The sequence below is a fragment of the Strongylocentrotus purpuratus genome, unplaced genomic scaffold (assembly GCF_000002235.5).
Source record: "Strongylocentrotus purpuratus isolate Spur 01 unplaced genomic scaffold, Spur_5.0 spur5_scaffold_18, whole genome shotgun sequence".
NCBI lineage: Eukaryota > Metazoa > Echinodermata > Echinoidea > Camarodonta > Strongylocentrotidae > Strongylocentrotus > Strongylocentrotus purpuratus.
Genome location: NW_022145603.1, coordinates 9601830 through 9625399, shown reverse-complemented (window position 1 = coordinate 9625399; position 23570 = coordinate 9601830). Strand labels below are relative to the sequence as shown.

The following is a 23570-nucleotide window of genomic DNA, read 5'->3' as shown; positions in this document are numbered from 1 at the left end:
TGGACAGTAGACTATTGTTTTCCATGTCTGATGTGGTGGTCCTTGGCCTTTGTGATAATTTACATTTGAATAAAAAGGTAAATAGAGAATATTACTGATTAGTATGTATGGAATGAGAGCATTCTACATTATAACTTTCACTTGTCCGAGCCATTCATCCACTAAAATCACTAATTGTACGCAGAAAGAATTAAAACCAAGCGATCTCGCGTGCCAGTCGTCGCGTGGTTTTGGCAAAGGCTTGTCTCTGCGCCTCGGCTAGCTTCCCGGTCCCTCGACCGCCGCTAGCGCTGGGCGCGGCCGCTTTGGCACCGGAAGCTTGGTCTATGAGCTTGTATGATTATGATTATCATGATTATAAATGGGTATGATGCTGTTGCTAGTAGGTCTACTTGCTGCTAGCTGGTGCCTACTAGTCCTAGCTTAGTTAAGCACCATTTTGCTAATATTATTTAGACTAACTTTAAGTTTAAGTTGAGATAAACATTTTGATCATGTTGATGTTTTTTATTGTTTAAAACTTTTCTTTTGCCTACTACAAGTGTACTAGTACTAGACTCTAGTCTAATCTTGTTGTTGTTGGTGATATTCCATTATTCGTGATAATTAATGATGGTACAGTCGACTGATCTATATAGTAATATTTAAGTACTCAGTTAAGTAGGCCTAATCTTGATAATGACAGTGAGTGTGTGTGTCTGTGTTTGTCATTCGCTTTTGATTCTACAGAATTAGGGTCTACCGTCTAGACGTAAATCATCACATTGTCATTAGATTTAGTTTTTTTTCAGATTTAGATTAGATCATGGATCATAAGATGGGCAATTTGTGTGTAATTGCTGAGCTGTGAATCTCTGGAAATATAAAGAATTAAAGGTAGCCGGCCCTGTTCTTGACGTTTTACTCTTTAATTTTCTCTTGACTTTTGTCTTACTTAGATCTATCTCACATCACAAAATATGGAAGTCAATCCACCAGAACTTCTTCTTCTTTTTCTTCGTCTGTAGAAGAACAGACCTTCATGGTGTATCTTCGTACAGTGTACTTTTAAAGTTGTGCAGTTAATGAGTTATATGTCCAGTGATGGAACGCGATGGAACTATTATGCAACAGTGACAGAAGTGACTATGAAAGGAGAAACAAGGACGAGATAAACCTGAGGTGATGCTAAAGAGTGTGCAGCCTACTGATGAAAGAAACCATGATGGTAACTAACACTGGTGTGGGACTAGATAAGGCTCCAGAAACTTGGGGGTTGAACAGACTTGACGAAAACATGATGGAGATTGAAGAAGAAACATCAGAGGTACTGGTAAAGAGTGTGCAGCCTACGGATGAAACAAACCATAATAAAAAACAGTGGAGGGGGAGTAGATAAGGCTTCAGAAACTCAGGGGTCAGACTGATTTGACGGAGACATGATGGAAAGTGAACGAGAAACATCAAGAGGTGCTAGTAAAGAGTGTGCAGTCTACGGACGAAAGAAACCATGATGGGAACACTGATATGGGAACACTGATGTGGGACTAGATAAGGCTCCAGAAACTCACGGGTAGGACTGATTTGACGGAGACATACATGATGGAAAGTGAATGAGAAACATCCAGAGGTGCTAGTAAAGAGTGTGCAGGCTACGGATGAAAGAAACCATGATGGTAACACTGATGTGGGACTAGATAAGGCTCCAGAAACTCAGGGGTCGGACTAATTTGATGAAGGCATGATTGAGATTGAACAAGAAACATCAAGAGGTGCCGGTAAAGAGTGTGCAGTCTACGGACGAATGAAACCATGATGGGAACACTGATGTGGGACTAGATAAGGCTCCAGAAACTCAGGGGTCAGACAGACTTGATGCAGATGGAGTCAGGCTAACTCAGACCAGGGGACGACTCGGCCCAGCTGCTAAAACGGTCAGTTTTTGCCTGTTTAGGGTTAGGGTTAGAGTTAGAGTTTGGATAAAATGACCAAAAATGACTGTTTGCAGCTGGGCCAGGTTGTCCCGTGGCAGAGTTAGCCTGGATGGGTGGGCATTACAAGACATTGTCTTACTAAGGAGCCTGAGAAGACAGGGGAAAAATAGGTGAATACAGCTGAAAGATATTTACGTCTGGGGACGAATCTTTAAAATCACCATCCGAAAAACATGTCGTGGTACATGTATCTAACCTAAGGATCCACTTAGCCTTGAAAAAATGTGTCTTTGGGTTTGTGTTTCTTTTAAAGAATGTTGAATAACCTAGCATGAATTTTCTATTGCCAATGTGAAGAAGTGATGATTATTCAGCTTCAAAGAATGTGTTTATTTAATTTAGTTTTTTTATAGATTTGTCTGTCATTTTTGTTCTTTTATAGATCTACCGAACATTATCATGAATCCCTCAATGAGCCACGTCCTGGGCATGGTGTCAACGGGCGGCTCCAGCAGCTCCTCGGCCCAGCAGGAGTACCTCCTTGTAGGGAGCATCATGGACGCGGCCAGTGACTCCCTCCTGCTCCGCCTCAAGGCGCTCTGTGACAACGTGGAGATCCCAGAGACCTTCAGGGACCATGAGATGGTCTTCATACTCCGTGAGTCCTCAGTCGTCCCTGTCACAACAAACTCCTGCAAACTCGTGCAAAGGGTCCTGTGTGATATATGACATCGAAAAATAAAATGACTGCTGATTAATCGTTCTTCTTGTATCAAACATTGTTAAGCGGGACTGCGCTGCTCACTACTTGCACCCTCTAGATAGCAAACAATGCCTAAGCAGTACCTGTTGGTCCCTCCATGATCCCCTTTTTCTTATGTTAGTTGAAAGCTGATTTGATGAGATAACCACCTGTCACTGAACATGCAGGGAGGTCTAATCCCTCCTGGCCAAACTAGTGCAGACAGGCTTTAAATGGTCATATTGAGAGATTTTTCATTGTTGTCCTGATGGTTTTGATCAGATTGGTTTTACAGGGCAAATTGCCTGGAATCACCCTTTTGAGCATGTATCAGCCCAATAAAGGTCATAAGTAATCCAGACTAAAGGATATTGTTTAGTTCATAGAAGATTGACAATTCAAATATTGTGTTTTTTTTTATTGTGTTAGTGATTCCTTTCAATTTTCTTTTGAAGGTGGGCAAAATCAGCAGGCAATGTTGAGAGCAAGGAGATCAGTAAATCCACCAAGTTCATCATGGTAAGTCAATTAGGAGGAGAGACGTTAGCTCAGTGGTAGAGCAGTGGTCTCCTAACCGGGAGGTCCAGGGTTCAGAGCCTACTTGATACGCTAGTGCCCTTTGGTAAGGCATTAATCCTCAATATCAAGTCCCTCGGGGAGGACTTTAAGCAGTCGGTCCCCTGGTTGCTTACTTACAGAGTGACAGACATTGAGAGAGAGAGAGAGAGAGTGAGAAGAAAGACAGAGAGAATGAGGTGGGAGAAGATAAGAGAGATTATAGAGAAACGGAGACAGAGAAATATTATGGAAAGAGAAACGGACAGACTTACTGAGAATAGGACAAAGAGAAATATGGGGAAAGCGATAATACTTCTTTTGTATGAAAGAGAGAGTTAGAGAGAGCTCAGTCTGGATCCCTTTCAAAAGAATTAGTGTTCAGTTGTGCATATTGAGAGAGAGAGGGGAAGGGTAGGGAAAAGAAACAGACTGTATAGAAATAGAGAACAGTGAAAACTGTGGGAGAAGGTGAGAGAGACATAATAGAGAAACAGAGAGAAACATGGGAGACAGAATGAGAAACAGACAGACATACCGAGAATAGGACAAAGAGAAATATGGGGGGATAGAGATTTAAAAATTTGTATGAGAGAGAGAGAGAGAGAGATATAGGAGAGGGGGGGTTGTCTTGTGTATGAGAGAGGGAGACATGTTTGGTATTTTAACATCATTCTGGCTCTCCTATGATGATATTGACTTTATTTCTCTTTTCTTTGCAGGCAGTTGAGATATATTGGTCAGCCTGATGTTAGTGATAAAAGCAGGATGGTCACGGTTCGCAGTTACCACGATTGTGCCACATCCAAAAACTTGCCCAACTTCCTCGACGAGATTGGTTTCAAGTAAGTATATTTCCATTTCATCTTCCTCACTTAGTTGTTTGCTACTTTTTATAATTTTATTAATTCTACCATCATTACCATAAAGGTATAAACCAGTTTTGGAAACGCCCCCCTCTCAAAACATAAAATGTAAGCTCCATTACCAATCATGTGAAAGAATATGTTTTGACTAATACATGATGATAACAATTTTGCCTAATTGATATATTTGGTAAATTATTATATCTATCCGGACCAGATAGATATCCGTACGTGTCGCGTCGTCCCATAAACATCTTTCTCTGTACAGTGCTTGTAACTTTACCAAGACTGGGTCAAATTTCAAATATCATTTTGATGATTCCAGAACCTTGCAGTGCACACCAATACTTATATGCTAGATGATCAACCTTTTCTGATCGATTCACATTTCTTTTACAATGCGATCGCATGACCAGAACTGGTCTTTACCTTTAGCAATTAGCAAAAGAGATGTTATCAATCAAACTTTGGGGGGTTTAGAAACATTAGAAATGTACAAATGTTGCTACTCATATTTCCGGAGGCATCATGTTTTCGGGTTGTCCGTCCGTACGTCCGTCCCGTTTGACCGTTATCACAATATCTCAAGAACCACTGGAGATTTAAACTTCAAACTTAGTGATAGTGTGTATCACTATAGGAAAACAATCTGATTACATTTTGGAGCACGTAGGTCAAAGGTCAAGGGCCATAGAGGTCAACTTATGAGATTCCATACATTGAGATTGTTATCATGATATCTCAAGAACCACTGGAGATTTAAACTTCAAACTTAATGATAGTGTGTATCACCATAGGAAGACAATCTGATTAGATTTTGGAGCACCTATGTCAAAGGTCAAGGGTCACAGAGGTCAACTTATGAAATTACATACATTGAGATTGTTATCATGATATCTCAAGAACCACTGGAGATTTAAACTTCAAACTTAGTGATAGTGTGTATCACTATAGGAAAACAATCTGATTACATTTTGGAGCACGTAGGTCAAAGGTCAAGGGCCATAGAGGTCAACTTATGAGATTCCATACATTGAGATTGTTATCATGATATCTCAAGAACCACTGGAGATTTAAACTTCAAACTTAATGATAGTGTGTATCACCATAGGAAGACAATCTGATTAGATTTTGGAGCACGTAGATCAAAGGTCAAGGGTCACAGAGGTCAACTTATGAAATTCCATACATTGAGATCGTTATCACGATATCTCAAGAACCACTGGAGAATTTTCACTTCAAACTTAATGATAGTATGTATCACCATATCATAATATCTCAAGAACCACTGGAGATTTAAACTTCAAACTTAATGATAATGTGTATCACCATAGGAAGACAATCTGATTAGATTTTGGAGCACGTAGGTCAAAGGTCAAGGGTCACAGAGGTCAACTTATGAAATTCCATACATTGAGATTGTTATCATGATATCTCAAGAACCACTGGAGATTTAAACTCCAAACTTGTTTAAATTGCTCTATGGCGGAGGCATCATTTTCGACTGCGCGCAGTCAAAATTCCATCTAGTTATTATTCATTTCTTTTTCCTTTCCCAGATTAGACTATGAGTTTGTGGCCGAGGGGCACATGTTCAGGAAAGGCAGGCTCAAGATAACAGTATCAAAGTTGTACAAGGTAATATTACATTTATTTGACTTTGTTTTAACAAAACAATTAATCTTCGAATCCACTTTAATAAATTATTATTTTATTTTACCGGTAGTCTTTCCTTCGCCAAAATACAAGTGAGTTTCTTCTTTTAATTAAAATAGAACATTCTTATGAACGGCTCAAAGTAGTTTTATATTTATGATCTCATGATTTGTCTTTGGATATTGAATAATGTATATCTTTAATGTAATTTATATAATTGTATATATACTTATGTAATATACCATCAGCTAACAAGGAGAACATTCTTCTGAATCTCAATTTTTTTTTTTGGGGGGGGGGCAATCCACAGGCATTAGCTGATGGTTTCTTTTCATCTGTTATTGTATTTATCATTGTACTTTTTATTGTTAAACTTCTTTATGTTCCCGGAAATTAAATAAAAATAAAGTAAAGTCTAATTGTCAAATTCTAAAGGCTTGTTCACATGTGCAGCTTTAAAGCCCCACTGCACTACTTGTAGCTACTTCTGCCCTCTATATACCAAACAATGCCTAAGCGGTGACCATCCCCCATGATCCCCTTTTTCTTATGTTAAGTGTGAGCTGATTTTATTAGATAACCACCTGTCAGTGACCATGCAGGGAGGTCTAATCCCTCCTGGCCAAACTAACGCAGATAGGCTTTAATCTGCAGGATTTTTGAATACCTCATCCAATGAAAAATAATACAACTTTACATCAATAGAAACTTGAATGAACGTAGAATACAAAATATAAAAGAATAATAAACTTTTGACCTACGTGCTCCAAAATCTAATCAGATTGTCTTCCTATGGTGATACACACTATCATTAAGTTTGAAGTGAAAATTCTCCAGTGGTTCTTGAGATATCGCGATAACGATCTCAATGTATGGAATTTCATAAGTTGACCTCTGTGGCCCTTGACCTTTGACCTACGTGCTCCAAAATCTAATCAGATTGTCTTCCTATGGTGATACACACTATCATTAAGTTTGAAGTTTAAATCTCCAGTGGTTCTTGAGATATTATGATAACAATCTCAATGTATGGAATTTCATAAGTTGACCTCTGTGACCCTTGACCTTTGACCTACGTGCTCCAAAATCTAATCAGATTGTCTTCCTATGGTGATACACACTATCATTAAGTTTGAAGTTTAAATCTCCAGTGGTTCTTGAGATATTATGATAACAAACTCAATACAAGGAATTTCATAAGTTGACCTCTGTGACCCTTGACCTTTGACCTACGTGCTCCAAAATCTAATCAGATCGTCTTCCTATGGTGATAAATACTATTCCAGAGTCTTAAGTTTAAATCTTAAATGGTTCTTGAGATATTGTGATAACGGTCAAACGGGACGGACGTACGGACGGACAACCCGAAAACATGATGCCTCCGGCACCACCTTCGGTGGCGGAGGCATAAAAATGAGTCCTTATTGTTATCCTTTCCTTCCAAATATTGAATTTTTATTCTTTCTCTCCGTCCAGTTCTCTCAGCCTGGATTACCCGAGAGCCCTCTGGACGTCATGACTCAGTCGCAACTCGTTGAACTCAGCGTTGTGGCGCCCTCAGGGTCAGAAAATGTGCCAGAGGACATGCGGCTCTTCGCGGAGCAGCTCAAACCGTATCCTTTTCAGAACAGATGATAATAATAATAATACAGTTAAACCTGTTTTAGTGACCACCTGTCTACAAAGACCACATTTTTTGTTTCCCTTGAAAATGGTTTCTCATTGAAACATGTATTAAAGGAACCTGTCTTCAAAGACCACTTTTTGTGTTTCCCTTGGGTTGTTGCTATAGACAGGTTTGACTGTACTTCAGTAAATAGCACTTTTCCCATTAACTGTCTAAGGCGCTTTGAGTATTTTATTATTACCCCAGTCACTGTATTTAATTACTATTCTGCACATTATAGTACACACAGTATCCGCTCCCCGAATATCCTTCCAGCTGGGTGCCTTTTTTTAAACAGGCACATACATGTTAATCCAACCACAATGATGTTTGCAGCCTACTGGGTACCTCTCTACACCTGGGTGGAGAGGAGTAATTTTAGTAAAATGCCTAGCTCAAGGACAAAGTGTCGTGGCCGGGGCTTGAACACACGACCTTTTCATTTTCAGTTGAATGCATTAAAGGGACCTGGGGGTGTTTCATAAAGACTAAGATTGACTTTAAGTTAGACTTAACTACGGCAGGCCATTCATGCCAATGTTTGCTCTCACCATTTACTGGCATTGGTTTTTCAAGGGATGTACAAATTGTGGTAAAAAATCTGCAGAATGTATATTTTTTTATAATTCATTATTGAAAGAAAAAAGATCATTTGGGTGAGAGCAAACGGTGGCATAAACGGCCTGCCATAGTTAAGTCCAACTTAAAGTTGATCTTAGTCTTTGTGAAACACTCCCCTGGTTCAAGAAACTAGTAGGTTAACTAAATTTAGGAAGAGGCAAATTGGCAATGCAGCCTTTTATCTTGTTTGTTTAGTTTGAATCCATCATGCTGTCATTGCTTGATATTTTCCTGAGCTTTTTTTCTTCCATACAGTTTGGTAATTGTAGATAAGCTACATATATGACTTCAACTTGGATGCTGCTCGTAGAGGAGTGCGCTGTAAAAACATTCTCCAAAGTGCCCATTTTCTGCACCTGGATAGAGAGAGGCGATCAGAGATGAAGTGCATGGTGTATGTTTGACTTGACTCTCCAATGTTGTGGGAGTAAAATGAGACAATTGATCAATGGTTGCAACCATTTACTACACCTGGATCAAGATAGTCAATTGTGGCTGAAATACCGTGTGTACTTTTCTTGACTTTACAATGACGTTGTGAACTGTTATGGTAAAGAAAGACTAAAATCAAAGGTTTAAATCACAGCAATTGTAGATGAAATGTTGTGAGTAGGAGACCATTGTTCCTTCCAACACTGCACCTAGATGAAGATAGGCAACTGGAGTTAAAGTGCTCTTGACATGACAATGACGTAAATTAAATTATTATGGAGGAGGAAGAGTAAAATCAAGAAATTGAACCTTTATTCCGGCAGTCACTCTACTACACCTGGATTAAGAGAGGCAACTGAAGAAGAAATGTCGTTTGTAATGATCTTGATCCGAAATTTTTCAGTTATTAAGAAATCAAGCCATAGTGAACGAGCCAAAATGTTGTTTATGTACTCTTTGTGTATACTGAATAATCCTCTCTCTCTCTCTCTCTCTCTATGATTTTGCTTTTCTTCATCTCTCTCTTTCCTTCTCTGTCTCTGTTTTTCTTCCTTCATTTTCTTTTTTGCTGATTCCACTTTCAATACACTTTTCTTTTCTCTCTTTGTCTCTATCTCTTGCCCCCCCCCCCCTCTCTCTCTCTCTCTCTCCACCCCCTCTCTCTCTTGCTCTCTCTCTCTCACTCCCTCCCTTTCCATGATAATTATCTCTCAAGAAGAACCTTCCACATACATTACTTATAATTCCTTGACGGAATCCATTGTTGACACATATCTAATGATCTATTATTTGTTCGCATATATGATATTCTTATAATAACTCTCTCTTAAACGCATATCATGAATTCAAGCAGGTCAAGCCTGGTTCAAAAATTAGAACCAGAAAACTGTATATTTTGTATATTATCGTTTTTTGTAATAAACTAAATATCAAATATGTTAGTGTTGCCATGGTCTAAATGTATTAACTGTCTTGCATTGGTTACATGATGGAATGAACGATTGAATTTTGTTAGATAGAAATGAAACACATTTGACAAGCTTTTTTCCCAAATCATATCCACATTTTAATACAAGCGGTGAGGTATTTATACAATGGTGGGAGGGAGTCTGAAGCAAGTGAGTAGGAAAAGTGGAAAAGAGAAAAAGCAAGATGGTGGAAGAGAGAGATGTTGGGCAGTCGGATTGGGAGGGAGAGAATAGAGAGTGAAGCAGGTTAAGAGAATGGTGAGAAGGAAATTGGCAGAGAGAGGGAAAGAGATCGTGTATCCCCCAATTTCATTTTGGAGCTGGGACAGAATACTGGCTGTATGGCAATAGAGGATCAAATAGAGTGAAAGGGATAGTTTTAAAGGAGGAGGGGGGCAAATCCAGAGAAAGTGTTGGAGAGAGACAAGGGGGGAAAAGAGAGATGCCAGTCAGTCGGAATGGGAGAGAGGATAAAGGAGAAGCAGTCAGAAAAAAAGTGGAGAGGGAAATTGTCACAGAGAGAGAGGGAGAGAGATAGTTTTAAAGGAGGAGGAGGGGGCATATCTGTAAAAAGAGTTGGAGGGAGGCAAGAGAGGGCCGGGGCTGTCCGTGTCAGTGACAGATTGAGAGAGATAGGGAGTGACGAGCGGTGCATTGAGATAGAGGGAGGGGGAGATGACAAGAGAGAGGGAGGAAGGAGACGTAAGATAGCAGCACCTTTTGACAGAGACACGTCACACAACTATCATTGACAAACTCGAATGAAAAAAAATCAGGGACTTCGATAGACCATTTGGAATATTGACAACGCCGTGTTCTCTACCGAAAGATCAATTTAGAGGACCAACACTCCAACGCAAGATTGGATAATTATTTCTGTGATTTTGATCCAAAGTCAAAAGAAATCGTCAAAAACTCTTGCGACGTCGGCCAAGTTTTTCGGGCGGTAATATCCGTACAGTTCGAAATCCAGGCGATAATAATCGCATACCATTTGAAATACTTCTTCACTCAGCTGTTGATAATATGAAACTAACAAAGTTTCGTTATGGCTAACTTTATGGCGATCTTTATACTCTGATCCAAAAATCAATTTATCATCGACGCCTATAACTGCTTTGATAAAATCCATATCCTCGTCTGAAGTTTCTAATTTAACGATGATGTCATAATTGTGCTGGCAAGGTCGGCTGCGTACGTGCTGCGGAGTCCAATGGGGATCGCTTTCATCATAAGCTGGAGTTGAGTTTCGCGTCACAAAGTCCGCGAAATCAGAGAAAGTCACGCGCTTCATTTCATCACTAGCGTTCGCACCCGGTGCACGCGCTTCCAATACACGCGCGTCGTCGTTGCGTGAATCGACAATCAGCTTCGGAATATCCTTGCGATATCTATCCGTGTGTTCGATGAATTTATCGCGATAGCATGATATGAAACGGATAAGAGGATGGCGAACCGTCACAATTTTCAAATAGTTGGTGAGTCGATACCGGATTTTCTCAGGTGATCGTGACAGACGGGATAATGGCAGTGTAGGCTTCGAGTGAACATTCTGTAGTTTGGATGTAAAGTTTCTGACCGTACTGCCTTGCTCGGTCGCCAGTGCCTCCAAGAATTTCCTCCAGTTATCCGAGCCACACTTGAAACATAAAATAAGATGGAAGAGAATATAGTTGCATCATCCCTCAACAAAATTTCATTCAGTAACGGTGTGTTTTCTAATTTTGTCTGTTTTAAAGATACTATGTCCCTTTTGCAGCCAACATCAAATTCTGTAGAACTTTGCAGGTATTATGAATATGTCATGTATATCCTATCTGTGATATTTAAACGGTAGCAGTGTCCTAATATTCAAGTTATGCAAGGAAACCCGTTTACTTGCTAGACTTCACTGTCAGACACTATTGAGTGAGCGACTGGCTTTTTTTCTTCTTTGGTAATAACATACATAACATGAGCTGTAAATGGTAGGCCTACCCGAGCATCTGTTTACATCAATAACCCACTTCTTGTAATTGCCAAAATTAAACTGATTAAATCTTTGCGCACACAAAACGTACGACCATTCGGTACAATGGTCTGGAATTCAGAATATTAGTATTGCTTACTGACTTTGTAGCACTTAAGTCGATTCGCAACTAATAATCATTATTTTCCAAGACATTTTCAAGCCTCCCCCCCCCCCTTTTTTTTATTTTTTATTTTAGGGAAGTTCTAAATTAGTATTATCTTTCAAATGCCGTTGAAATATAACCTTTTAATTTTTGGGGCCTGCAGATGGGACATATACCTTTAATATGAGAAACAGGAAGGTGGATTTTAAAAATAGAACAAGATTAACAAATAGTTTTGAAAAATCAGGCAATTTCAAACGCCTGGTCCAATGATCATGCTATCAACTGTACAGATCAATGACGATATAATATAGGTATTGCAATGTCGTCATCAAACAGTTCTTCTATGGGATATTACAAACACTGTATGGTTTGATTTTCTTGAAAGTCTTATAATTATCATATTCATCATTCCTCAAAACTTGTGTAAATGATATGAGAGAGTGAGAACCCGAAGATTGTAAGGGCTTAAAAGGAATTTGACAAATCCGATAAGAAATCTTTGCGTGCTTGAAAACTGAGACCATTATTATATTTCTATGTGAACCTGAAAATGCCAAATTTGTTCAAAAACAATTCAACTTAAGTACTGCAACCTATATACCTCCCATTAATTATCTTGACTTGGATTGGTCAAGAGCACATGATCAAACATAAATTGTGTTTAAATTTTTAATAAAAAATGAACACAACCAGGCTTAATTATTCTTAACTGTGACGTCAGGCTTAGATATGTTTCACCATTGCCCAGCTTGCGTATGGCGATCATTTTATTTCCAGACACTTTGGCCCGAATTTAAAGGAGGTTTGTCGACAAACCTAGGTTTATGTGCGTCATATGACGCGTTTCGACGCTTTTCAAACCAAGGATACAGACCTTGGTTTGAAACGCGTCGAAACGCATCATAATATGTGACGCTCATAAACCTTGTCGACAAACCTCCTTTGTGAATTCGGGCCTTTAAAGCTAACACTCCATTTACATAGACAAGTATTTTTTTGCTTACCTTGAAAATCACTGATGTTATAAATTTAAATTTATCATTCCAAAACAGCGTGTCAAGATTCCCTCTGTGTGCGATGACGTCATTCAAATCATCCGGGTCCTTGGGATTGAGTTGGCGCATGCCCAGTAGAGAGCATGCCTTGCGTAGGTGATTTTGTCTAGCTATCATCTTCTCCTTGATGTTTAATAGAGAGTGGTCAAGGGTTCTTTGCTCGAGTTTATTGACCTGAAGTAAGAAAAGACGGTAGATTTTTTTTTTTAAATAACTTACAAGTAAAAAAAAAATTAGAGGATGAAAGAATATTATCGAAGGTTGTACAACATCATGTTCCTCTAATGCGACAACCGCTATGCCCAAATAACTTCCTACACTAATAAAACCGAATTTCTCCTTTCAACTCTGAATCCAACACCATAATTATCCCTCACCCTGAACTTAAAGGGGCTGTATAGCATGACGAGACTAAGTGTCTTTCCCCTTGACTCGGGGCCAATCGGGTATACGGACGACGCGACCGTGAGTATTATATTCACGAGCATGCATCACCGGTCTCTTTCGTGAACGCTAGCGCGCTGACCGTTAATCAAGTCCATTCGTTTAAGTGCAGTTGTCCAAAAGAAGTCGTAGATGGCGTTAATCAGTATTTGACATGCTACACCCCCTTCAAAATAAAACCCAACTGCAACCGTACACCTAACCCTAAACTTTTGACCAGTGGCATATCGTAAATCCCACCAGTGAGAGGCATTATGAACGAAGTTGAGATGGGAGCATGCAAACCGGTGCGCCGAGAGGGTGCGGGAGGCCAGTAAACTAGGCGTCTTCTTTATTCTCTGCCCCGTTTCTCTCTTTCATCTGTCTCTTCTTTCTCTTTTTCATTCTTTTCACCTTTTTTCACCACTCGTGCCCCAACTGCTTTTGCAGAAATAAAGCCCAGAGCAATCGCCGTCGGACCACCCCTTCAAATAGTGATGATGATGATAATGTTGATAAGGATCGGATGATGATGATAATGATGATAATAATAATAATTATAATAGTGAACATTTGAAATGCGGTATGTCAGTCAAAATAATTGACGCTCCTGGCACATTGTGAGAAATTTTGATTGTGGGCATAAATTTATAAAATATTTTGTGTTAGTGAAAGCAAATTAACAATATTTTAGCATACTTCAGGACATAATTTTATCAATATAATACAATAAAAGAACAAAAACATAAATTCAATTATAATAGCAATTGTATGATATAAAATGAAATGCAGAACTTGAATACAAGGACATTAAAGTTGATTATGTGTACCTCTACTACCTGAACTCTGCTCTGTATACTTCCAACTTTACCGTCATTGACTACGCTGTTCTCATCGTCGACTGGCCGAGCCCTTCTATCGTTCTCTCTTTCGTCGTCGTCTTCGTTGAGGGCCTTGTTGTTGGGTCGGACCAAGTCGCCTTTGATCCGAGAGGGGGCTTTTTTTATGACAACGGGTATGTCGAAGGGCCGAAGCTCACCCAGGAATGAGGAGAATTCTTGTTCCTCTTCATCGATAGCTGTCAAATCAAATGATAATTGATTTTATAAATTGAGAAAACTTTATCCTCATAATAATAATAATTTATTGTTAGCATATTTGCTAGACTTTACCGCCCACTCTCTCTCTCCCTCCCTCTCTCTCTCTCTCTCTCTCCCTCTCTCTCTCTTGTTTGTTATTTTCTAGTTCGTCATCTTGTATCTTCTTCTAATTCTCTTCCTCCACCTCCTCCTTCTTTCTCTCCTTCTTGTTCTTGTTCTTTCTCCTTCTCCTTCTTTTCTTCTTCTTCTTCTTCTTCTTCTTCTTCTTCTTCTTCTTCTTCTTCTTCTTCTTCTTCTTCTTCGTCTTCTCTCTTCTTCTTCTTCTTTTTTTTTTTTATAAATCGTATTCTCCCCTTCTTTTCCTTCTCTTTTATTTTCCTTCTTCTTCATCATCTTCTGTAGACATACAACGCTTCTGAAAAACTGTGAGAATCTATATTATTTTCCTTGCCAGATATTTCTTGAGATCTTTTTCCACTAACAATACTCCACCGCCGCTAGCTCCTGAACCTCCTATATACTGCATAATGATAACTTCATACATAATTGTTTTGGGCCATTTGCGATTCTCTCTCGAAGTTGACGTGACTGAATACCAAGCTGAACTACCGATTAACTGTAGGGGGGCTCTTATGTTTCGTATTTCAGAAAGTTCATAGTTCAGAAGCCACAAACTTCCGACATCTGGCGTTCGATTACTCCGATAACGAAATATCGTTCTTAATTCCGAATATTTGAACTATTTACTCCATGCGCAGGTCGTGTCTCTGGAGGTTTAATTATTATCTGAAGGTTCATAATTCTGGAAGCGAAATGGAATGCATTATTCTAAAATTATTTTCGTAAATGACACAGGATGTTTTTTCTCAGTGTTCTCGCTGATGTAGTTGTTGTTATTGTTGTTGTTTTGTTATTATGGCTTCCGGACTTGAGAACGGGCCAGTTGTATTTTCGAAATTACAAACCCCCTTACGGACCTTCGGATAGCAAACCTACGGATTAACGATCATTCGGATACATGAACCTTCGGAAAAACGATATGTCCTTACCATTCTCCTTGTCACTGTCGACGTTGAGGAGATCGGATAGGTAGATGGTGACGATCACGAATAGGAGGATGACCGCGATGTTTAAGGTACATCGTAAAAGATGAGTTTTAAACCTTCGGCTGCAAAAGAGCCTCATCTATCCAACCTGCATAAATTAGTATAGGAAGTATTTCAAACCAAGAGACACATTTTGGTAATGCCATCGATTTCGATAATCTTTGTATAATAACAGATTATTATGTTTATGTATTTTGAACTGTCGATGCAGAATAGCTTCATTTATCCAACCTGCATATAAGGAGTATAAAATTATTTAAAGCAATATCAACATTTTCTTGAAAGGACATAAATTTCTATCATAGTTGCATAATAACATATTCTCTTATTTTTAGATAATCGATTGCAAAATATCCTCAATTAGCCAAACTATGTAAAATAATGTTTATTTTCAAAGCAATAGGCAAATTTCCGGTGTGCCATCGAATTTTATACATCTTTTGATAATGACAGAATATTTCACGTATTCGAAACTTAGTAAAAAGGCACAGAGAGAGAGTGCCGGGAAGCAGGGTAACCAACCGCAGAAAAGGGTTTGCGTAGGCCCACATTAGTGACATTACAGTTCCTGTTCATTTAAAGAAAAACAAAAGAACTGAATCAGAAATACCCAACATCCCAACATCACCCCACCCCACCCAACTCACACAGGGGTGTATCGGTCATAACATCGCACTTACCTTAATGTAGATCAAGCAAAAGAGAATAATCCAATCATATATCGACCTATATAATTCATCTGCAGATCATGCAGCCGTTATCTTATTCGCTCTCTGAGTATAAGTGTTTTTTTTCTACTTCAGGCGAAAAACAAAAGATGCTGCACCTATTTGAGAATAGTTTTCGAACAGCAGGTCAAATTTATAAGATGTCTGTTACACGACAAATAATGCAATCATATAAGCTAAAAGGCAACAGAAACATTTTAAGCTGGCCAACTCGTACTTTCAACCGTTGCCAATGAATGTACACATTAATTTTGATGCCGCTGTGACAAACATACATGTCTGTATTACTGTAAGTGATGTGATGTCCATTCGGTCAATACTAATGTGTCTAGTCAATATAGAGTTCGCGGCCCATGTCACACTCGAGCTATCTTTCCAAACGAAAACCACGATCGTAACGGGTCCTGTTGCATAAAACGTGTCATCATTCAATAGCTTATATATAGGCCAAACGATTAACGATAACGTGATTGTAATAAGCTACTAAAATCATTGCATTTGAGTTGCCGCTGAAAGCAAATCTGGCATAGAGTTTTAGCATTTGTTTAAAAAGTTTTATGAAACATGGCCCATGTATATGTTGTTGATTCCGACAATAACGCTCTAGGGGATTTACATCCAGGCTTTGTTTCGTTGACGATAGGATCATGGGCTGGGGTTGCGGGTAATTAAGGTTTGTTTATAGGTTGGGTTAAAGATCGCTTTAATTCGTCGGTTCCGTGATGAAGGTATTATATTAATTAAGATATAAATTTTTAAAAAATAAAGAATTAAAAGAGTGTTAGAAATGACCCCCTCCCAAAACAATAGAATGGTGAGGGAAAAAAACGCAAACCAAACCACCAAAGATAAATGAGTGAAAAGGGATCAAGAGAGAGAAAAAGAGAGAGAGCGAGAGGGAGAGGGGAAAGAGAGAGAGAGAGAGAGAGAGAGAGAGAGAGAGAGAGGAGAATGAGAAAGAGGAGAGGGGAAAAGGGAAAGAGGAAAAGGATCATGAAAACCAAACAAAATCGACTCTCACTCCCATACCCAAATCGACCGATTCCTAACCATTTCGGGTAATGTTTTTTTTTTTTTGTCAGTTATATTATGCGGTCGGTCTGATGACGGCCCCTTGTCGTTGTGTTTCCATTTTAGACATGTTGCCCCAATGTGACTGGGCCCTTACTTATCATGACTTCATTGTTTTCTTTGTTGGCAGATGTCATTGACCAAGACAGCTGTCGAAAGTGGCGGTCGGATTTCGACCTTCACCACCGAGTTCGTTGAATAGGAACATGGATGAAAATATCGATCTGTCTCGCCGATAATTGCTCCGCGATAATTTCCTAAACTCTTCGCATATAACGTCAACATATAGGCCTACCTACCCTCACCCTATCCATAAACCTAACCTAAAACTCAATTGTAGCCCTAACCTTAAAAGGGGATAGTTGAGTTCTTGTTTGAGACCGCAGATGCCTTCAAAGTGCATGGTTCTTGCTCTTTTTATTGCTATATGAAGGTAATTTTAGACCCCAACATAATTAGCCCCACAGCTCCACTTTCAAAAAATACGGTGACCGTTGATTAATTAATTAATAACAACAATACACGGGCCGGTGTGACCGCACCGTTTGTCCTACCAGTTTCGTTTGTCCGTCGGACATAACATGCGGGTTTTCTGCTCGTGCGGTTTGCTATCCGCACAGTCTGTCCTCATTTTGTTTTACGTGTATATTTGATAAAAGGAAGCAACTCGGTAAATCATGTGGTAGACATTTTTTCTAGATATTACATAATAATAACTCTCTACAATTTTTTTAAAGCAAATGGGCCAGTCCTTTTGAAAGTAGAAGTGAATATTTTATTTAAAACCTTTATTCTATGAATATCGGCCCCACAACTGTTGTAATTGATTATACTTTTGTACGTGGCTTCGTTCTTCAACCCGAACTCACCACTAGTATATACTCGTGATCCAGGCCCCGCCCCTAAGTATTTGGGGGCGTTTCGAAGTATAATGAAGGAGTTAAATGGGAAATAAAAGTGATTAAAAATGTGGTTGAAAGTGAGTGGGGGAGGCTAGAGTATTTAAGATAAGGTAGAGCGTAGCACAAATTGGCGGATGCTCAGGGGGTAGGGGCATTTAATTACGGTCAGGTGAGCATATTTTAATACCTTATTTATGACACTAGCAGGTCACTAATTGGAGTATGGTCCAAGGGGCGGAGCCCCCGGAAGCGCAGGGGTTTTAGGAATTAAAATTACGGTCAGATGAGCATCCAGGGGCCAGCCTTAGGGCACAAGGTGGGATCCAGGGGGCAGAGCCCCCGGAAGCTCAAGGGTATGGGCATTTAATTACAGTCACATGAGCATACTTTCTTTTCTATTTCTTTCTATTTAATTATCTTTAATATACTTTTTCAAAAGTGTGGGGGGGGGGGGGCTGGAGCCCCCAAGCCCGCCGTTCCACAGGACCTGACAAGTATTGTTTCCCTGATCCGTATATAGGACAAGGCCCTGGGGCAGTTAGCCATAATCCGATATTTGGGTCGTTTTCCGGGTCAGAACTAGCCCTTACTATCATTCCAGGATTTTGTTTCAGAACCTGAGACAAAGTTACCCAATCCCTTTAAGTTTCAAAAAGTAGACTTCATTGACCTGTACAAAGGCTTAGGAACCGGGGGGCTCAAATATCACTGAGCCCCGCAAAAATGTTTGCGGGGCTTATAGATATCATTAAGCCCCCCAATTTGTCGGTGGGGCTTAGATATCATTGAGTCCTTAGGGGTTAAGATACCATTGAGCCCCCAATATTTAAGTGGTGCTCAGATATCATTGAGCCGCCCCCGATACTTATTGCGGGGCTCGGATATCATTAACCCCCCCCCCCCCTCCTCCCCAATCATTATATTCTAGGCATGAAACTCATGTATACCTATAATCTACAGGCTTACCATTCAAATATAAACATTTTATAAATATTTATTTGGGGAGGAGGGGGGGCTCAGACATCGGATCTCGCATATCATTGACCCCCAAAAATATATTTGGTGGATCTCAGATATCATTGAGCCGCCCCCGATACTTATTGCGGGACTCTGATATCATTGAGCGCCCGCCCCCATATTTTAATGGGGCTCAGATATCTTTGAGCCACCCCCCCCCCCCCCCCCCCCATATGTTGGTGGGCTCAGATATTACCCAATTGTTTTTTGTGGGGCTCGGATAACATCACGGAGCCCCCCGATATTTGTGTGGGGCTCGGATAACATCACGGAGCCCCCCGATATTTTGTGAGAGGCTCGGATATCATTGAGCCCCCCCCCCCCCCCATATTTTGGCCTGGCTCGGTTATCATTATCATTATAGATTGGTGCACATCATTATGCTCGATCATCCTCTCCTATCTGTTTGTTTTCATTCCTCTTTTAGTCATCCTTTATTTACTACCTATGATAATTTATTTGATAAATACCTATATATGTAAAATAAACCCTGGAGGTTTTAAGTCCAGGGCAGTTCAACACACGCAATCATGAAATAAGGATGTCTTCATCGAAGTGTCTCTGTAGGTTTAGAACCACGCCCTGTGCCTACCCGCTCAGGCCACTCTACATTCAGGGGCGTCGCTAAAGGGGGGGGGGTGTGGGGTTGAAGTCGGTGGGATTTTTGTTATGTCGGTCGGCCAGCAATTTTTTTCCCCTTCGAACTGTGACTTTTTATCGGACAAAGAAACATTTTTGAAAATTCAGACAATGATTTAGAGTCGGTACAATAAATCGTCTTCTTTTTCTAATATTTTAATGAAACGTTGAAGCTCCCGCATTTCGCGCGAGAGGGGGAGAAACTAAATTCAGACAATTAGGGTTAAGAGTAGAGAACGGTACACAACAAATCGTCTTCTTTCTATAATAACTTAATGAAATGTCTAAGCTTCCGCGCTGCGCGTGGGATGGGGAAACTGAATTCAGACAAGGATTAAGAGTCGAGAACGGTACAACAAATCGTCTTCTTTTCATAATAATTTAATGAAACGTCTAAGTTACCGCGCTTCGCGCGGGAGGCCTTTCACCCATCCCCTCCCCCACGCGCGCTCTTTAAGTGATTCGCTTGCTCAATACCGCCCCTCCCTAAAATAAGATCCTAGCTACGCACCTGCGTTTAAATATATAGCTATGATGCTAACTAAGTTGACGAAATAATTTGTATATTTATGTCGTCGACGAAAATGACCATTTGCGCATAACAATTTAGCCTTCGCATGATCATTTTTGCGCTTCTTGCTGCCAGCAAGATAGTTTCCTTCTGCATTTAATTTTGTTGCTGTTATGAGTTCATATTAATATTTTTGTTATCAAACAGGAATAAATAAATGAATATATAAATACATTTTGTACAATACGATTTGTACGATAGTTGTACAATGATGATAGAAGAACCAATGAAAATCGCAACTGATCTTCCCTAATTCTTTTCCCCCTTTTCTTTTCTTCCTCTTTCCCTTCCCTTACATCTCTCTCTCTCTCTCTCATTTAAGTTTGGTGAGGGAGGCAGGGACCTTTCGCCCCCTCCCCCGATCCACATGATGTCGGTGGGATTAATTGCAACTGATCTCTTTTTACCCTTTTCTTTTCTTCTTCCTCTTTTGTGTTCCATTTTAGCTCTCCTCTTTCTCTTTCCCTTCTTTCTCTCTTTTTTTTTTTTTTTTGGCGGGGAGGGGGGGGGGTGGTCGGGGGGGGGGGCAGAGGCAAAGGCCTTTCTCCGCGATCCACATCTTGTGTGCATGAAAATTGCAACTGATATCCCTTCTTTTCTTTTCTTCTTTTGGTTCTTTCCCTTTCCTTCCTTCTCTCTTGTTTTGCGGGGGGGGGGAGGCAACAGCATGGGCGGCAAGGCCCTTTCGACCCCCCGATCTCCTTCTTTTCCCCTTTTTCCTTTCTTCTTCCTTTCCTCTTCTCTCTTCTTTCCCTTTCCCTTCTTTTCTCTCCTTCTCTCTCTCTTTCTCTCTCTTTTTGTTTGCTGAGGGGCCAGGGGAGGGTAGGCGAAGGCCTTTCGCCCCCGATCCACACCGCGTTGGTGGGGAAAAAACACAATTGATCTCCCGTACCTTTCTTTTCTTTCCCTTTTCCTTCTATTCATTTCTCTCTCTTTTAAGTTTGCTGTAGAAGGGGGAGGCAAGGGCCATTTGCCGCCCCCCCCCCCGATCCCCAACTTGTTCGGGGGAAAACTGCATCTGATATCCCCCTTTTTTCTTTCCTTCCTTTTATCTCCTCTTTTCCCTTTTTTCTTTACCTTCTCTTCCTTCTCTCTTTCTTTTTGCTGGGGGGGGGGGGGGGGCAACAGCCTGGGAGGCAAAGGCCTTTCGCCCCCCCCCCCCCGATCACCTTCTTTTCCCCTTTCTTTTCTTCTTCCTCTTCTTCCTTTCCCTTACTCTCCGCTTTACCTTTTCTCTCTCTCTCTCTTCATTTTTTGTTGGCGGTTGGGGGTCAAGGCCCTCTCGCCCCCCCCCCCCCCACCCCCTGGATCCGCGCCGGGAAGACCTGTAGTGTCATCCATAGCTAGCTGGCAAAGCTGAATATGGGTTATCCAGTCGTTTCATTCATTGAGTATAATTATACTTGTATTGACTATGTATACGTGTGGACTAGAGTACGGACAGGTGCGGCAGGCGGACTATTGGTGCGAGACCTCTTCAGCACAGATTGTCCGTCAGACATTTGAGGCGTGCACGGAATGTCCGACACGGACATTCTGCGCGGATAAAATCCGCACCGATCGTCCGCTCTCGATCGATCTCTAATAGTCGGACGATCGGTGCGGGTTACATTCTACGCGGTCCAACCGGTCACACCGCACAGTGGGCCAGGGAGGAACCAAAGTGCGCCAAAACTAAGTTTGGGTGATTTTTTTTTTCCAATTTTTTTCTTGCCCAGTTGAAAGGTAATACATAGAGGAATACCTCAGTGAAATATTTAATTCCGTTATGCACAATAAGGGTATAAATTTACTACTTCAAACAGCAAAATCCTACATATTCACAGTTTTAGTGCAAAAGTGACTTATTTTATAAATCTTTCAATTCAACATGAATTTTTTAAGTTATTGATATGAAATTGCTCTCACATATTCCTGATAGTTCATTTCGTTGAATGAATGGGTTAAAATTAATAGAAACACAATCTTCATGATATATTATAGGGTAATTCACTGAAAAATGGACTAATTATCCATGTTTTTTATAAATCCAGAAGAAATGTTTAGATCTCCGCAGTGTACCGCTTAAATTTTAATACCACCATTTTCTCTGATGTCTAAGCTTTAAGTTGATACCAAATTTGGCTGCCCGATCTTGCCCGTTGTTATGTTAGAGCCGATTTCCCTTGCCACATTGCCCCGAAAAATGTGGGTTTTGGGGGTCCGCGGCTGAATCATGAAGGATTCGTGGTCATAAATCACGGCGCGAGGGGGCGCGTGACACTTATTCTGACACCGCGGACCGAAATAAACACATTTTCGGGGCAATGTTGCAAGGAAAACGGCTCTAACATAATAACGGGCAGAATCGGGCAGCCAAATCTGGTATCAACTTAAAGCTTAGACATCAGAGAAAATGTTGGTAATCAAATTTTAGCGAAAATCCCTGGAAATCCAAACATTTCCTCTGGATTTATAAAAATAAATTCCCAAACATGAGTTTTGGCGCACTTTGGTTCCTCCCTGGCCCACTGTGCACCGGCTGCGTCTTATTTTTTCGTACCACGGCGAGCCCGGATTCCTGTTTTATCATGAATATTCATTACGCAGGGTCGGGGAAAGTCTCGATTCTCTTGAATATTCATATATGTTCGAGGCATGCGCAGCATCGAAAATAGTGTGTAACACGTACGTTGGATTAATGGCATGCCTATAATATGACATAGAAAAGCAATGTCATGGTCATTTAGATAATACAGTCATAAATGCTGTGTTTAATTACTAGTAAATGCCAAAATGTCAGTAGACAAGATATATAGCATATATTTCAAGTAAGAGTCTTTGATAGGCAATTTGTGAGTAGCCTAGCCCTACTTTTCTGAGGTCAAGTTGAATCTAGTTCTTTTTATGAATGGGAAAATAATCAGTTCTAGGTTTGCTTTTTAAATATTACAAGCAGAGGTTGCATTATGGTATTGAATATGTGATACAGTATTATAAACTGTATAAAATAAATAACAAGAATAGGCCTACATACAGACATTTATCAAAAATAAAATACTTGTGTAATGCACTTAAATTATTTCTATTATCGCTCATTTAACTGCATAAGGAAGAAAAGGAAGAAAGAAAAATGGGATTAGAAAGAAGAATAAAAAAGTTAAAAAGTAAAATATATATAAATAATAAATGAATGGAAGAAATAAAGAATACGGAATAGATACCAAGGAAGAAAGAAATAAATTGCAAGAAAATTGAAATGAAAAGAAGACAAAGGAAAAAGGGAAAGGAGCAAGATAATATTGATACCATATCTTCAATCTTTTTTCTTTTACCTGCCTCTTGTTTTTGTTTAGGCCTAGCTACCATTTTTTCCTTTCCTTTCTCTTTATCTCTTAAAAGTTCTCTTTGGTTTCTTTCTTACATTGTTCTATCCTTACTCA

The 23570-nt window shown here is 40.0% G+C and overlaps 3 protein-coding genes across 4 annotated transcripts; 1 reads left to right on the top strand and 2 right to left on the bottom strand.

Moving 5' to 3' along the window:
• The first annotated feature begins 29 nt into the window (after positions 1 to 29).
• Positions 30 to 8890, top strand: LOC576519 (mediator of RNA polymerase II transcription subunit 18). Of its 2 annotated transcripts, none has more exons than XM_030989161.1 (7): positions 30 to 77; positions 2356 to 2571; positions 3111 to 3174; positions 3933 to 4055; positions 5636 to 5714; positions 7209 to 7345; positions 8275 to 8890. In XM_030989161.1, exons 2-7 carry the CDS (start codon positions 2373 to 2375, stop codon positions 8303 to 8305), a joined length of 633 nt encoding a protein of 210 aa, XP_030845021.1. In that variant the 5' UTR covers positions 30 to 77; positions 2356 to 2372; the 3' UTR covers positions 8306 to 8890. The 2 variants fall into 2 exon arrangements, with proteins under 2 accessions (XP_030845021.1, XP_030845022.1); XM_030989162.1 differs by lacking the exon at positions 30 to 77 and adding an exon at positions 1760 to 1913.
• A 1424-nt stretch (positions 8891 to 10314) lies between these two features.
• On the bottom strand, positions 10315 to 12762 carry LOC115925506 (carbohydrate sulfotransferase 12-like). Its single transcript, XM_030989493.1, has 2 exons — positions 12541 to 12762; positions 10315 to 11058 (listed from the first exon to the last, which is right to left on the bottom strand). The coding sequence occupies exons 1-2, from the start codon at positions 12706 to 12708 to the stop codon at positions 10315 to 10317; spliced, it is 912 nt and encodes a 303-aa protein (XP_030845353.1). The 5' UTR covers positions 12709 to 12762.
• Positions 12763 to 13769: 1007 nt separating this feature from the next.
• LOC105438008 lies at positions 13770 to 16822 on the bottom strand. Its single transcript, XM_030989492.1, has 3 exons — positions 15901 to 16822; positions 15164 to 15308; positions 13770 to 14092 (listed from the first exon to the last, which is right to left on the bottom strand). The coding sequence occupies exons 2-3, from the start codon at positions 15297 to 15299 to the stop codon at positions 13770 to 13772; spliced, it is 459 nt and encodes a 152-aa protein (XP_030845352.1). The 5' UTR covers positions 15300 to 15308; positions 15901 to 16822.
• Between the last annotated feature and the right edge of the window lie 6748 nt (positions 16823 to 23570).

Bases quoted from the DNA above. Each gene is read 5' to 3' on its own strand.
- LOC576519 (XM_030989161.1), top strand. From the start codon at position 2,373: ATGAATCCCTCAATGAGCCACGTCCTGGGCATGGTGTCAACGGGCGGC. The intron at 3,175-3,932 runs GTAAGTCAATTA...TTTTCTTTGCAG, and splicing joins AATCCACCAAGTTCATCATG to GCAGTTGAGATATATTGGTC. The intron at 5,715-7,208 runs GTAATATTACAT...CTCTCCGTCCAG, and splicing joins CAGTATCAAAGTTGTACAAG to TTCTCTCAGCCTGGATTACC.
- LOC115925506 (XM_030989493.1), bottom strand. From the start codon at position 12,708: ATGATAGCTAGACAAAATCACCTACGCAAGGCATGCTCTCTACTGGGC. The intron at 11,059-12,540 runs GTAAGCAAAAAA...TTATGTTTCAAG, and splicing joins TAACATCAGTGATTTTCAAG to TGTGGCTCGGATAACTGGAG.
- LOC105438008 (XM_030989492.1), bottom strand. From the start codon at position 15,299: ATGAGGCTCTTTTGCAGCCGAAGGTTTAAAACTCATCTTTTACGATGT. The intron at 14,093-15,163 runs GTAAGGACATAT...TTGATTTGACAG, and splicing joins CGACAGTGACAAGGAGAATG to CTATCGATGAAGAGGAACAA.